The sequence below is a fragment of the Bombina bombina genome, chromosome 2 (assembly GCF_027579735.1).
Source record: "Bombina bombina isolate aBomBom1 chromosome 2, aBomBom1.pri, whole genome shotgun sequence".
In the NCBI taxonomy this organism is placed as follows: domain Eukaryota; kingdom Metazoa; phylum Chordata; class Amphibia; order Anura; family Bombinatoridae; genus Bombina; species Bombina bombina.
Window position 1 is genome coordinate 1,081,684,961 of NC_069500.1, and position 16,509 is coordinate 1,081,701,469.

Genomic DNA, 16,509 nt, shown 5'->3' on the forward strand with positions numbered 1-16,509 from the left:
AGTAAGGGGGATTTCTATGAATTCATAGCTCCAACCCTGTACAGGGGTATTGTGTCACAAATGCCCAATGAATAACAAACAGACACACTCACAGGCTTGCTCAAACAGCAGTTTGTTTTTACAATAGAGCTCATCTAGAATACATCTATAGATTAACCCTTTTGGGTATTTCCCACTCCCCTATGCCAATTTTAGATCTATTTTTTGTTTTGTGCCTTTTTTCAATAAAGTGTTAATATAATTCTCTTATTGTATTTGGGGTTGAACACCCAGTATTGTGTAATTCAACACTGGGTGTTCAACTCCAAAATCCTTACTTAACCCCAATAAAAATACAATTGCTTGCATATACCTGTGTGTAACAACTGCAAAGGGACTTAGTTGAACACATCTGGTGAGCCACAAGAGGCATATGTACGTAGCCAGCTATCACTAGCTAGCTCCCAGTAGCGCATTGCTGCTCTTGATCCTACCTAGGTATTATTTTAACAAAGGATACCAAAAGAACAAAATCAATATGATTACACAAGTAAATTGAGAGGTCTTAAAATGTTATGCTTTATCTGACCCATGAATGTTTAATTTGGACTTACATGTCTGACTTTTTCATGAAATATAATTTTTCTATACAATTCCACATTGATTACCTCACTAAAAGTCAGACTCACATTTCAGCAATTAACAGTATTCTCCTTTGGTAAATAAAACTAATTTAGTAATGAAATCATCTGGAAATAGTCTATCATACTTTCTTTGTTCCCATGGTATTCTTTGTTGAAGAGATACCTAGGTAAGTGTAGAGCACTGGCAGGAAATAGTGCTGCCATCTAGTGCTCTTGCAAATGGATAACATTCTTGCAAAATTGCTACCATATAGTGCTCCAGACAGTGCACACTCCTGATCTTACACCCCTGATTTTCAACAAAAGATACCAGGAGAACAAAGAAAACGTAATAGATAGTTGTTTAAAAACGGCATGCTCTATCCAAATCATAAAATAAAAAACAATTAGGTTTCATGTCCCTTTAAAAAGCACAAGATGAAGGTCTTTCAGTATCCTTGGATGATTTTTAAACAACCTTCTAGGACCCGTTTTTATATAAACTTGTAAATCAAACTATTTGTACTACTAATGCTATTCATTTTTAAAATAACTTTTAGAGCATAGATTTACATATATGGATGCCAATTTCTACATAGTTTATAACATCGTCTCAAACGTTGCAACATACCTGTGGATTCTCTAGTCTTTTCAAATAATCTTCAAAGGAGCCCTCGATAAACTAAAGAAAAAAAAGATTTAAAACAGTTTCTATATGAGACAGCCATACCTCATTTCTTAAAAACAATCTTTTTGTGAGCTACGCAAGTATCAGATTAAAGGGACAGTATATTGTAAAATTGTTTTCCCTTAATGCGTTTCCAATTACTTTTTTTTACCAGCTGCAGAGTATAAAATGTATGAGATTTGCTTTTTAAGGTTTGTGTATATGAATTAGCTGGTTTTGTTTTTAGTAGCCATAAAATGGGTTGAGCTTGTAGGTATAATCAGATCTTATTACTTTATCACATACAGTACATGCTTCTTTATCGTATATCTCTCCGTAAACCAAAGACCAATACTTAAAGAGAACAATGGGAAATTAACATTTTATTACCATATCTCTTCTATACCCCACTGTATTGTCACAACTTATCTATAGCTCGGACCTAAGGCCAGAAACTTTCAGAATAGGTGGGGATACCACAGGCTAAAACAACTATTTCAAAGCCAATATATATATATATATATATAAGGGTAAAGGAAATACTTGTAAACAATTTAATACACTCCAGTAGGTAAAGTGGTCCATTGGGAACAGATTAAAGTGTAGAACATTTTTGACTAAACTGTCTTTAAGAATAATCAACTTGATCATGCAAGCCGATTAAGAAGATTCTGAAATCCTGTTATGTTTATGGTTCAAGAAGACACAGTGCACCTGCAGAGGACGACATATTTTCTAGAACTGGGCCATGCCAAGTAGTTTAGTTCCAGCAGTTTAGCCTCTAAATACAAATCTAAGAATGTTAGCAAGAATCTCGCTTGCTTATTCTATGTGGTATTTTTGCATTGTTTATCTTTGTACAACTGCTGAACATACTCAATTTGGCTGTTGAAAATGTTTAATTTAAAAAAATAACTAAATAAAAAATATTCACTTGCTATAGTGGACTGACAATTTCAAAAGCGTTCAATGCAATTTATCAGTGTAATTTTGTCATCTGTGTGGCATTACAGTGAAAGTAAATCCAAGCGTTTTACAAACGCTAGGATTTACTATTGAAACAAATAAAGGGCACTTTCATTCATGAAGTATAAGATACTTCATGTAGACAGCTCCTTTATTTGATTCAATTGATCGCCGCTCTTAGCTCCTACAGCAGCCCACAGCTAAAAAAAATTTGGATACGAGGTGACGTTTTCCCCTCTTAGCCAATAACCGTGTGGTTAATCCGGCTTGGCGCCCCATGGGAGCCGAATTTGCCGCACGGCTATTGGCTAAGAGGTGAAAACGTCACCTCTTAGCCAAAAATTATTTTAGCCATGCGCTGCTGTAGGAGCTAAGAGTGACGATCGGTTGAATCAAATAAAGGAGCTGTATACACACATGATGCTGTACAAAACGGATATATAAGTCCTGCCATTAGGAAGTTACAGGAGTCTTGGACTGCAGGCATCTGCCTTCATATGTTAACAGAGCACTGTCTGTGCTCCATTAGCATATAAGTGTAGTGCAGACTGCCTGATCATTGCAGACTGTGGCATGGTCTGTGTCACTGTCTGCAACGATATCCATTTGTGCCGGTGGGAGGTTCGGGAGGGAAGGAGGGAGGCAGGTTGGCGGCACAGCAGGGGAGGGAGAAGGGAGGCAGTGGGAGGACCCTACGCTACAGAAAATACTGTGGATGGGAGTGGGAGGGAATCAGAGTGGGGGGGATCCACAGTAGTGATCGCAGGGGGGGGTGTTCTGCTGCACTACAGAAAAGTTTAAAACATAAAAAACAAAATAAAAATCTATAATCTGGGTACTACCAAAGATGGCAGACCCCATTAGGATGGGGAGGATTAGAGAGCTTTTAGGGATGGATCAGGGAGGTGGAGAAATAAGGGTAGATCCTATACTGCAGACAATAAATACATGTAATTTATAAAAAAAACACTTAAATACTGGCAGACTGTCTGTCAGTACATAAGATGGTGGTCAGAAGCGTGAGTGTTAGGGGGGTGAAAGCAGTTTGGAAGGGATCAGAAGGTGGGAAGTGCCAGGTGGGAGGGTAATCCCTGCATTAAAATACTATTCCCCTTCCAGCTAATTAATCCCTTCACTGTCGGGAATTTCAGAAGTGTGGTGAGCAGTTGCAATTGGTGGCCTTATAATTACCAAAACTAATTGCAAAGCCATGAATGTCTGCTATTTCTAACTGCTGTAGCTGTGAGTAAATAATTTCAGTGACGAACCCAAAGTTTGTGAAAAAGTTAAAAAAAATGTTTTTATATAATTGCATTTGGCGGCGAAACTGTGGCATGAAATATACTAAATTGAGCCTAGATCAACACCTTGGGTTGTTTGCTTAAGAAATGTATAGTTTATAGTTTTGATAGGTAAACACAAAAATGAAGGCTTTATTTCTGTTTAAATGAAGTGGCAGTATTTTGGGCAAGTATCTATCTGAAATTCCCAGTAGTGAAGGGGTTAATATTTTACCCCTTTCACTGCTAAGCCATTTTCACACCCCTGTGCTAGAAGTGTTTTTAGTTGTTTGGCTCCTTTTTGTTTTTGGCAGACCAAGCATTTTGAGAAAATAACTAGCTTGGAGAAACATAATACGAGAACACACCACCATACGAAATGCAAAAACAAAAACTACCGTTTTGTGTAATTTTCTATGGTGTACAATATAAATAGCAGCACAGGAGTCATTATTTGATAAAACTTTCAAACACACATTTTATTGTCCCACATTTAGCACCACTTTAGCTTCCCAAAAGAGAAAAACTTGTGATTTTATACTTACAGAATATGGCTCAATTATAATTAACAATTAAAAATATGAAGCAAGAACAGTTATTTTTGTTACTATGCAACATTTTGCAATTTATGCAGAAAATAGGTACAAAATATCTAAAAATACAAAAACACTACCTACATTTAGAAATACACAAAAATTAGGACTTACCAGAGAGGAAGCTAAACTAATTTTGACAATTTATTCATGTTCCTACCCCATAGAGCATGTAATCTTCCATTATCCAAGTTGCTTTGTTCTCTTGGTATCCTTTGTTGAAATACCTAAGTAGGCTCAGGAGAGTATTACTGTGTACTAGTTGCTGATGGGAAGCTGCACATAAATGCCTTATCAGTACTGCACGTCTGCTCCATCAACAAAAGGATACCAAACCAAAAGCAAATTTGATAATAGAAGTAAATTAAAAAATTTGTTTCATGTCCCTTTAAAAAAAAAAAAAAAATTAGTTCATTAATGTATAAGCACCAACATCAACAGAACATATTTTATGACGCTAGCCGTTACTGCAAGGTCATCAGGCTTACTATAATGATCACTTCATAGCTAAAAGAACATGAAACCCCTTATTTGAATTGTGAAACCTCCCTCTTTCAAATGCAGGGTATGATGATATATAATTTTGGTGAGGGGGTAATAAAAGCCTCTTAAAGCATCAGAGCCCCAAAAATAGAACCAACATTGAGACATATGTACTTGTTATAACAACCAGTTGGCAGTGGTCTGACACAGGACAACTCATCAGCAGGATTGCTGCTTTTAAATAATAGGTCTCAAGTTTATGTATGTATTGTGGGGGACAACAATGGAGTTACCTCAACCTATTTTTCCATATGATTATGGTCCTGACAGGTGGTCACTGTTAATACAGTGGTCAGTGGATAACCACTGTGCATGTGACCCCTCCTTTGAAAGAGGCTTCGCCCTGTTGAGCATATTTTGGGATGTAAAGGGGTCCAAGTATACAAATGATTACCATATCATATATTATTTTAAAGGGCATGAGATCATTAATTTGATTCTAGGAAATTTCCTCTTATAATGTGAGGGGTATTGTGTGTGTATGTGTGTTGTATGCTGTCTTTAGGGGTTAGGGCACCTTTGTGGCTTTTCATACAGTAAATACATAAGGCATAAAAACTGCAATCGCCTATTAATGACAGGATTATTAGACGGCAACGCAATCTTTTAAACTGGGGTCTCATACGCATTTGTGTTTAATGGGTGCTCTTTAAAAAAAAAAAAAAAAAAAAAAAAAAAAAAAAAAAGTGTCCCCTCCTCACAGTACTGTTGTCTACTTAGGGCAGGTGATCATGTCATATCTCTTTAATCTGGAAACAAACATTATCAGAACGGCAACCCTGAAACACTGTATAGTAGAATCTCAATTAACCGGCACCCATGGGGATCGGTATATTCCGGATAAGTATTTCCGGTTGCTTGAGAGTCACTATTAAAAATATGTCTAACTAGTTCTATAATGGATCACATGGGCAGGAGCCGGTTAGAGGCGCACACTAGACAGGATATACGTATCGTATGAGGCTTCAACAGGATGCGTAATCAATAACAAATTCCCAGAACGGCTAAATCAGCTGATGCAATCGTAAGTGCAGCGGTATACCTGTATTCTGTCCCAATTACTTAGCAGATAAGTGTGTCTATCGTTCAATTTAATGCAGCTACTGCAGCTCTTCGTGTTTAAAGAGATGGGACTGTTTCTTTAGCACATTTATGCTCACATTTATGCTCTAACTTTTTTTTTTTCCGGTTGCTTGAGAGTGCCGGTTGCTTGAGTTCCGGATAATTGAGATTCTACTGTACATGGTTTCTAAATAGCTCTGATCCATGCAGTTTGTCTTACAAAATTGTACAAAACTAACACCGACCAAATGAAAGGCATTAATAAATACAAATTAGAAAGAAGCAAACAATTCTGTGTGCTTTACTCTTTCCAACTCACAAAACAAGAAATCAAAATGTAAATAAAACTTACAGCTTCATACTGGTCTTTGTTTTCACGTAGATAACTTATACACGATTTCCTGATCTCCAGATGACAGGCCTGGGAGCGCAAAACCTACATTTTAAAATAAAGGAGTTATTCCCGTTAACAATAGTGGGTGTGTTACAGAAATGAAATGTAACATTTTATACAATGCTAAAGTTTACAGTCTCATATAGTACATAATGAAGATTGGATGTTAGCTTTTTAAGATAACTATTTGTACATATTTCTCTTGTCCTTTCCATGCATCCCTCTATATTTAGTTTTTTTTTTTTTTTTTTTAAGTAACATTCTAATACATTTAACCTATAAACAAGTACATTAACCATAACAATAACCTAGTCATCTGCGGCAGAAAATCTTGCAATGTGATCCCTTAGAGTTTCAATATCACCTCCATCCCTCCCAGTTCCAGATACTTTCTTAAAATATATTATTCCATTCCCCTCTGAGTTGTGCCTCCATAAAGATCTCGTGATGCTGGAAAGGCCCCAACAACCGCCGATGTTGAATTATAGGGAGGCTCATTATAAAGGTCTACCATTTGTTCAGAAAATGTTTCAATCTACGCCTAGTGTCTAAAGTAGTGTCAAACTGTTCAATAAATAATTGTCTAAGCATTCTGTGTTTAAACTGAGTCAAAGTGGGAGGTTTTCTGGAAATCCACTGTGCTAAGATACATTGCCTTGCTAACAAAGTGTAAGCATAGAGCATAGTGCCTTATTTTGTATCTCCCATGTAAATAAAAAAATGAGTTTTGGGTCAAGGCAAACATCCACTTTAAAAGGTGAGTTTTACTCAGTATTGCATATGTTTCCAAAATTGGTTTACATATGGGCACTCAAAGAAATAATGTTTAAGTGTAGGATTTGGTATGAACATTTAACACATTGATTTGGCAACCACTGGTTCCAGTGGGATCGGCGTGCAGGTGTGATATAATCTCTATTTAACATTCTGATCTGCAGTTCCCTAAGCTGAACCGCCAAACTAGCCGATTTCGTTCTATTTAAAATAGTAAGTATGTCCTCAGAAGATATCTCCCCCAACTCCTCCCTCTGTAACTTAGCTAAGATATTTCCTACAACACTCTGCGGGGCATGCACCATCAGGTGGCTATATATGAGGGACATAGAAAAATTACCCATGTTATATGCTACGTGGATATGCGAGATAGGAGAGAGTTGCCAAAAATCTATCCGTTGGGCCATCAGTGTGTTAATATAATGTCTAACCTGGAGGTATGTGTAGAAGTGCAAATTAGGTAAGTGGTATTGACTCCTAAGGTCCTGATACGTCCTGACCGTGTGTGCCAAAGGGTCCAAAAGAGCGCCCACCGATACGATCCCCCGTGACCTCCAGTCCCGAAAAGGAACCGTTTCATCACCTGCCGTGAAGTCACTATTTCCATCATTGAAATATATCTAGGCGTGGGTGATCTATTTCCCAGAAATTTAAATACCAGCTTCCAAGCTCTTAATGCATCTCTATAAATAGTTGTTTTTTAGGCTCAGGGGTAAGTGAATAAATGGAATATATGGCAAGTGTGCCAACGAGTGTGGGGAAATAACAGCCGCCTCCAGAGCTGGATCTTGAAAGTATTTTGTATTGAGCTGCCAATCTATCACTAACCTAATTAAGGCTGCCCAGTTGTAAAATTTCAGATTAGGGAGCGCCAGACCTCCCCTAAGGTATGGCTGCTGCAGTGTTGCCGTCGCTATATGCGTTCTCCTGCCACTCCAGATAAAGAGCTGAATTGCTCTGTTTAGATTTGCTATATCTGCCTTGGTAAGCAGGAAGGGTAGCATCATAAGCGGATAGAGAAGTTTAGGTAATATTGACATTTTGAGAAGATTAATCCGTCCTGTGAGGCCCAGCGGGAGCTTAGCACAAGCCTGTAATTGTAGGGGTAATTGCGTGCATTGTTTTGCAATATTAAGTTCATATAATTTATAAGGGTTTCTATGTAGAGTAATGCCCAGGTACGTAAGAGAATAAGGTTGCATAACAAAAGGATAATCTCCTTGGACTGAGTTATGGTCAGCGAGGCATAATATTTCAGATTTTACCATATTTATTTTGTACCCTGAAAAGTCTCCAAAGACCCCCAGGGTGTCTATAATTTTTGGGATATATAGAGAGGTTGCTAACAAAGAGTAACATATAGTCAGCGTACAGAGCCATATGTAGGCTAGCGTTACCCACAGCTATTCCCGGAAAAATTTGCTTTAGTTTTAGGGCAAGTGGTTCTAGAGCAAGGTCAAACAATAAGGGGGAGAGTGGGCAGCCTTGACGCGTGCCCCTCTCCAAGGGGAAATCTGGGGAATGTATGCCATTGACTAATATACTAGCGGTGGGGGTACAGTATAATTTGTGAATAAAATCAAGAAAAGGGCCTTTAAAATTAAATTGTTGGAGGGTATGAAAAAGGTGAGGCCATTCAACTCTATCTAAGGCCTTCTCTGCGTCTAGTGACAGCAGGAAGGCCTCCTGAGCCTCATTTTTATGGGTGGTGTCAGGTCTGTTCCAAAAATGATTGAGGATGTGGAGAACTTTTCTCAAATTAACTACAGATGATCTCCCCTGCACAAATCCCGACTGGTCGGGATGTACCAAGAAAGGAAGAATTCCTTTCAGTCGGTTGGCCAATATTTTCAGCAAAAGTTTGTAATCCGTGTTTAATAACGATATGGGGTGATATGATTCAGGGAGTGCATGGTCTTTTCCTGGTTTTGGGATTAAGGTAACATGGGCAGTTGTAAAAGGACCCGAGGGTAAAAAATAAATAAAGTAAGGAGAGTTGGAGATATCTGAGGCAGAAGCAGCCGGTATAACTCTACGGGGAGACCATCTGGACCCGCAGCTTTTCCAAGGGATAAGGACTTAATAGTGCACTGGATTTCCTCTAGGGCTATTTGGTCGTTCAAAGTCTCGAGTTGGTCCCGAGTAAGATGGGGAAGGAGAAGCGTTTGCCAAAAGTTATGAAGAGAGTCATGTGATTTTAGTTGTTGCCTCTTATACAAGGTGGAAAAATAATCTGCCAGAGTGCCAGCCACCTCCGTCGGCATCCAAAACACTCTCCCATTATACTTTAATGCCGCTATATCCTTCCTTGCTGTTTGTGCCTTTACCAATTTGGCTAACAATTTGCCAGACCTGCCTCCAAAGCGGTAGAATTTACCAGCTAATTTCAGGAGGCCAGTAGCAGCCTGTTGTGTGAAATTATCAATTTCTGTTTTTGCAACCACGTATTCCTCATACGTGGGTCGGGACCTCAAAGTGCAATATTTTAAATAAGCTTGTTGTAGGCTATCTTGTAGCAGATTATATCTATATTGTAGTTTACATTTTAGATTAGCCAAGTAAGAGATAATGTGTCCTGAAAGGACTGTCTTAGCGGTCTCCCAGAACTGCGCGTTAGAGGAGTGTGAGAGGTTGTCTGTACAAAAGTCAGTCCAGGAATGGACAAGGTGCTTCTGAAACGTTTCAGAGGTAAGAAGGTAGGAAGGGAAACACAAGACATTTCTGTTAGGTCTATTTTGGAAAGCCCCGACTACAAGTTCCACGGGCGCGTGATCAGAAATCACTATGTTATGGATTTTGTCAGAGGCAACCTGAGAGACCAAAGAGTCTGAGATGAGGAATAGATCCAGTCTGGAGAGGGATGAGTTAGATTTGGAGAGACATGTAAAGTCCCTATCATCAAGGTGTTGTTTACACCAAATGTCACACACGGCCAGAGTATCACAAAGGCGGCTAAAAATTTTAAGCTCAAACCTTCCCTTATATCGAAGGATTCTTTTGTTGGTCAGGTCCTCAGAAGGCCAGGATCTGTCTATTGCTGGGTGCGGGGTTAGGTTTAAGTCCCCTCCCAGAATAAACCTGTCGCCTAAAAGGAGACAGGGCCTGGACCAAGGTTTTCCAAACAAAGGCAAAGAATTGGTATTAGGGGCATATATGTTGCACAGTGTGTAGTGAACCCTATCGACAGAGACCTGTATAATAAGAAACCTACCGTCAGGATCTGAGACAGTATTCAAAATCTCTACTTGGAGTCTTTTACCAAATGAAATGGCCAATCCCCTGCTATTACTCTGGTATGATAGATAAGCAATGTGTCCCACCCAGTCACTACGCAATTTTTCATGTTCCCCATCACTAAGGTGAGTCTCCTGGAGGAGGGCAATATCTGCATTAAGTCTACGAAGGTGCGTTAAAATGGATTTCCTCTTAATGGGGGAATTAACACATCCCACGTTCCAGGTAAATAGTTTAAGGGCCATCAGTAGTCATCACAGGGAACCTAGCACAGTGGACATCATGCAAGTAATCAGGGACACGGGATATATTACCTGGGAGGTATCTAAAGTAATACTGTACCAGCATCAGAACCCAGTAAGTCACAGCACCATGAGACCCCCGTGCGGCAAGTACAAAACAAAGTGAGACCCACAATATCAACCAGAACATGTCAGAATGGCTCTCAACCCAGAGAGTATTTTGGGACCCCAATGAAGTAAGACCACCCATACTATGCACGGGCTGCAAGGAATATTTTCTTTGTAGAATACAAATAGGGGCCCCAATCCCCCCCACCATCAAACATGTAGAGATTTTAACCATCATCATAAATATATCAAAAGGCAGGTGTTTAGAAAGTCCATATACTACGGTAACAGTGATCAATAGCAGTAACAGCACATACGTCGTATACATATCCTTTCTGTGTAGTAGGTAACATTCAAGGAGGAATAGGAAGAACATCCCCATCAACAAAAACACATGAATCATCCATAAACCACATACTCCCTCAGTCCCGCAGCAACTAGTCTGAACCGATCCATATTTGGGGTGTAAAAGGTAGGGTAGTAGGGGCTTCGAGTGGCCGGAGTGCCTCAGTGGTGGGAAACTAGGTGGTACTAGCTGCCCATGAGATTTATAGCCATGGCAGGCACAATTTCCATAGGCTAAAACATAATAACTGATAGTTATAAATTCACAAGGTGTGGGAAATATTAAGTATGTAACAGTCCCTTGCAGATAGCTTATCAGACTAGGTATGTAAGCCCGACTTTCAAACTTTATGAAATTATTCGGGGAATGAGGGTGATATCCTGAACAGTTAGGTAATGGGAATCCCCTTTGTCTGGGACTCAATGCATTAATCTTGGGCGGGGAGGGGTGATAAACAACCTGTGTAATATTTAAAACCAATAAACAATTAATAACAGAAATTAGTGTCCTTACATCCATGATATAAGTGAGGAGTAGGATCTTAAGGGGTCAGAAGGCGTTCCAATAATCAAAATCTCCTATATGAGGCAAGGACACTAGAAAATTGTCACTAAACCTAAAATAAACAGCTTTCATAACATTTAAAACTAACAAAAAATTAAGAGCAATATCTTGTTCCTTCTTACACAAACTAGGCAACCTATTAAGGGTGTTACGTATCATTAACTCAATAAACATCATCAACAATAGCATAAACATAAACATAGTATACATATCTGTCCATGTAGTAATGGATAACCACCGAATAGAGCATAGTTTCAATTTGCAACATCCTTAGTCACTCAGGAGACAGCAGCGTTCTTTTCTGTAGCCAGGTAGGCTTCCTGCGCTTGCTGGGAATGGAAATACTTAGGGCCAGAGGATGTCACCAGTCGAAGCTTGGCCGGATATAACAAAGCCACTTGCCGGCCCTGTTCGTACAGCTTTGTACAGTGTGAAGGAAAGTCCTTTCGCCTGTATGAGACCAGAATGATTCCTACCCTGTGAGTTAGAGAGGTCAGGACATTGAGAGATGTCTGAGTGTATTTCAGCCATGTGGCGCATTCTTTTATTCACTGCTTTAGCTTTGTGACTCATTGTATGATCTTGGGCGGTGTGTAACTTCTGGAAATATTGATCCACTTTCATGTGAATTTTAGAGGTAGGCGATGAAGCTCCACCGTATAGTCCCAGTTTAAATATGCCAGAAATATAGTTATAGGCCAAAGGGGTGTAGCAGTGGGATTAATAAAGTTTGGGCTCTCTATAGATATTTATGTACAATGCAGGTAACATGCAGCAACGGCCACTCATACAAAACAGTGACGCCCCTTTAGTGATATTTCGTGTGATAGTAAACAGTAACAAGTATCTTCCCACTAAGCTTTTTGTCTAACCTTCGGGCCCTACTATGCAGCAGGCAATACAGTATCTCATTGGAGACTAGATGGTAACGCACTGAAAGCCGTGCGACAGAGCCTATCAGCTGGGCCCGCAAAATGTACTCCTCTGTGCCGTATCGCCGATCAAGGCTAGATATTAATTTATGCTGGTTGTCAGTCACTCCACCTACTTGCAAGATCCAGGTAAGTTTCAGGTCGCGGCGCGGCCCCGCCGCAACCCACGTGGACAGGAGAAGTGGTTGTTTGCCAAGGCCCGTTACCGGGCAGTACAGGTAGTTGCCTCCCGACACTTTCTGAGGCTAATATCGTGGTGGCTTTGCTGAATCCCAGTCGGAGCTCATGCGGCGTGTCAGCCGCGTGGTCAACAAGTTGCACTGCACAACCGGGGGCTAGAGCGAGTGTTGAGCCCTTCACAACAAAGGTGTCGGCTAGCGATGACCAAGGTATGTCCCCTAGCAAGACAAGAATCTGTGGGGGGCCGACTGGCAGCAAGATCAGATGAGGAAAAAAAAGGGTTATTTTAGTAGGGAAACACGGAGCTCTTGTCCGCAGCCAGCCAGCTGTCCCGCCCCAATGCAATGCAATGTTTTTATCACAACCGATTTAATGGGCTCACCATCCAGCTGATTTTACTGACCACCTAGCTAAAACTTAAGAGGGATACTGAACCCAAATTTTCATTCATGATTCAGATAGGTGCTTAAAATTGCATGCTCTAATTTATTACTATTACCAATTTCTTTGTTCTCTTGGTATCATTTGTAAAAGCAGGAATGTAAGCTAAAAAGCTGGCCTATTTTTGGTTCAGGACACTAGATAGCACTTGCTAATTGATGGCTGCATTTAGCCACCAATCAGCAAGCACTACCCAGGTGCTGAACCAAAGATCGGCCGGCTCATAAGCTTACTTTCCTGCTTTTTCGACTAAAGATACAAAGAGAACGAAGAAAAATTGATAATAGGATTAAATTCGAAAATTGCTTAAAATTGTATGTTAAATCTGAATCATGAAAATAAAATTTGGGTTCAGTTTCACTTTAAGATAATATTAAAGAGACATAGAAGTCTAAAATGAAATGCTCTAATTGGTTAGGGCATGTAATTTTAAGACTAGCGACCCTGCGCTACTCTGTGTGTAACCACTGTAAAGGCCTAGTTACACATCTTAGTGCGACTAGCGATACTGATTGGATCAGCGGCACCCCACTAAGTAACAGCAATGCTCTGCTGGTCTGGAGCAGCACTTTTTTTTGCAGGGGTTAAACACACAGTAGTGTAGGGTTGTTAGTCTTACAAATTGAAACATCTATTATGACCCTTTAAGATATTTAAATTTTACATTACATTTTTTTCTATGTTTTATTGCTCAAATTATCATTAAATCAATTTATTTTAAAATTATACAATTTTTTGATTTGGATAGCTTAATATTTATAAATAAACAATACATTATAGTACTGCAATGTATTACACTGACACCGTTTGCTACTTAAGTGATGGAAAATCAAATTCCATATATTTAATATCTTTGCCATTAAAACAGTATATGTACCTTTTTTGTTTTTAATCCATCTGTTAAAGGGTTAAATTAGTGCACATAGTAATGCTGATATTGCAATGTTATGCTGGTGTTCTGTATTATTCTTTGACTTCGTTACGTTTCCCTACCTCCAGCCACGCTTACAAAATACTTGCAAAGACAGTTGTGCAAGCACGTGCTCTACAGAACACAATAACAATAAAATTGCAATGCGTTCACTGCCCCAGTCGGCAAATATTACAGAAGTGGTACCTCCACAATTTTGGCACTAGCTGGGGGCATACAAATAATAGTGGTTGAAAGAGGAAAAAGAGGAAAAACAAAGAGGAAAAACAAAGAGGAAAAACAAAGAGGAAAAACAAAGAGGAAAAACAAAGAGGAAAAACAAAGAGGAAAAACAAAGAGGAAAAAGATAATTTATGTAAGAACTTACCTGATAAATTCATTTCTTTCATATTAGCAAGAGTCCATGAGCTAGTGACGTATGGGATATACATTCCTACCAGGAGGGGCAAAGTTTCCCAAACCTCAAAATGCCTACAAATACACCCCTCACCACACCCACAAATCAGTTTAACGAATAGCCAAGAAGTGGGGTGATAAGAAAAAAGTGCGAAAGCATATAAAATAAGGAATTGGAATAATTGTGCTTTATACAAAAAAATCATAACCACCACAAAAAAAGGGCGGGCCTCATGGACTCTTGCTAATATGAAAGAAATGAATTTATCAGGTAAGTTCTTACATAAATTAGGTTTTCTTTCATGTAATTAGCAAGAGTCCATGAGCTAGTGACGTATGGGATAATGACTACCCAAGATGTGGATCTTTCCACGCAAGAGTCACTAGAGAGGGAGGGATAAAATAAAGACAGCCAATTCCTGCTGAAAATAATCCACACCCAAAATAAAGTTTAATGAAAAACATAAACAGAAGATTCAAACTGAAACCGCTGCCTGAAGTACTTTTCTACCAAAAACTGCTTCAGAAGAAGAAAATACATCAAAATGGTAGAATTTAGTAAAAGTATGCAAAGAGGACCAAGTTGCTGCTTTGCAAATCTGATCAACCGAAGCTTCATTCCTAAACGCCCAGGAAGTAGAAACTGACCTAGTAGAATGAGCTGTAATCCTTTGAGGCGCAGTTTTACCCGACTCGACATAGGCATGATGAATTAAAGATTTCAACCAAGATGCCAAAGAAATGGCAGAAGCTTTCTGGCCTTTTCTAGAACCGGAAAAGATAACAAATAGACTAGAAGTCTTTCGGAAAGACTTAGTAGCTTCAACATAATATTTCAAAGCTCTAACAACATCCAAAGAATGCAACGATTTCTCCTTAGAATTCTTAGGATTAGGACATAATGAGGGAACCACAATTTCTCTACTAATGTTGTTGGAATTCACAGCCTTAGGTAAAAATTCAAAAGAAGTTTGCAACACCGCCTTATCCTGATGAAAAATCAGAAAAGGAGACTCACAAGAAAGAGCAGATAATTCAGAGACTCTTCTGGCAGAAGAGATCGCCAAAAGGAACAAAACTTTCCAAGAAAGTAATTTAATGTCCAATGAATGCATGGGTTCAAAAGGAGGAGCTTGAAGAGCCCCCAGAACCAAATTCAAACTCCAAGGAGGAGAAATTGACTTAATGACAGGTTTTATACGAACCAAAGCTTGTACAAAACAATGAATATCAGGAAGATTAGCAATCTTTCTGTGAAAAAGAACAGAAAGAGCAGAGATTTGTCCTTTCAAAGAACTTGCGGATAAACCTTTATCTAAACCATCCTGAAGAAACTGTAAAATTCTCGGAATTCTAAAAAAATGCCAAGAAAAATGATGAGAAAGACACCAAGAAATATAAGTCTTCCAGACTCTATAATATATCTCTCTAGATACAGATTTACGAGCCTGTAACATAGTATTAATCACAGAGTCAAAAAAACCTCTTTGACCAAGAATCAAGCGTTCAATCTCCATACCTTTAAATTTAAGGATTTGAGATCCTGATGGAAAAAAAGACCTTGCGACAGAAGGTCTGGTCTTAGCGGAAGAGTCCACGGATGGCAAGAGGTCATCCGGACAAGATCCGCATACCAAAACCTGTGAGGCCATGCCGGAGCTACCAGCAGAACAAACGAGCATTCCTTCAGAATCTTGGAAATTACTCTTGGAAGAAGAACTAGAGGCGGAAAGATATAGGCAGGATGATACTTCCAAGGAAGTGATAATGCATCCACTGCTTCCGCCTGAGGATCCCGGGATCTGGACAGATACCTGGGAAGTTTCTTGTTTAGATGAGACGCCATCAGATCTATTTCTGGAAGCTCCCACATTTGAACAATCTGAAGAAATACCTCTGGGTGAAGAGACCATTCGCCCGGATGCAACGTTTGGCGACTGAGATAATCCGCTTCCCAATTGTCTATACCTGGGATATGAACCGCAGAGATTAGACAGGAGCTGGATTCCGCCCAAACCAGAATTCGAGATACTTCTTTCATAGCCAGAGGACTGTGAGTCCCTCCTTGATGATTGATGTATGCCACAGTTGTGACATTGTCTGTCTGAAAACAAATGAACGATTCTCTCCTCAGAAGAGGCCAAGACTGAAGAGCTCTGAAAATTGCACGGAGTTCCAAAATATTGATCGGTAATCTCACCTCCTGAGATTCCCAAACTCCTTGTGCCGTCAGAGATCCCCCCACAGCTCCCCA

General features: G+C 39.5%; 1 protein-coding gene across 1 annotated transcript in view; it reads right to left on the reverse strand.

Moving 5' to 3' along the window:
* Positions 1–16,509, reverse strand: part of OTUD4 (OTU deubiquitinase 4) — a 660,142-nt gene that overhangs the window by 630,057 nt on the left and 13,576 nt on the right. The window contains exons 2-3 of the mRNA XM_053700214.1: positions 6,066–6,149; positions 1,234–1,284 (exon numbers count right to left, since the gene is read on the reverse strand). Coding sequence (XP_053556189.1) covers positions 1,234–1,284; positions 6,066–6,149 — 135 coding nt within the window. The remainder of the gene's footprint in view (positions 1–1,233; positions 1,285–6,065; positions 6,150–16,509) is intronic.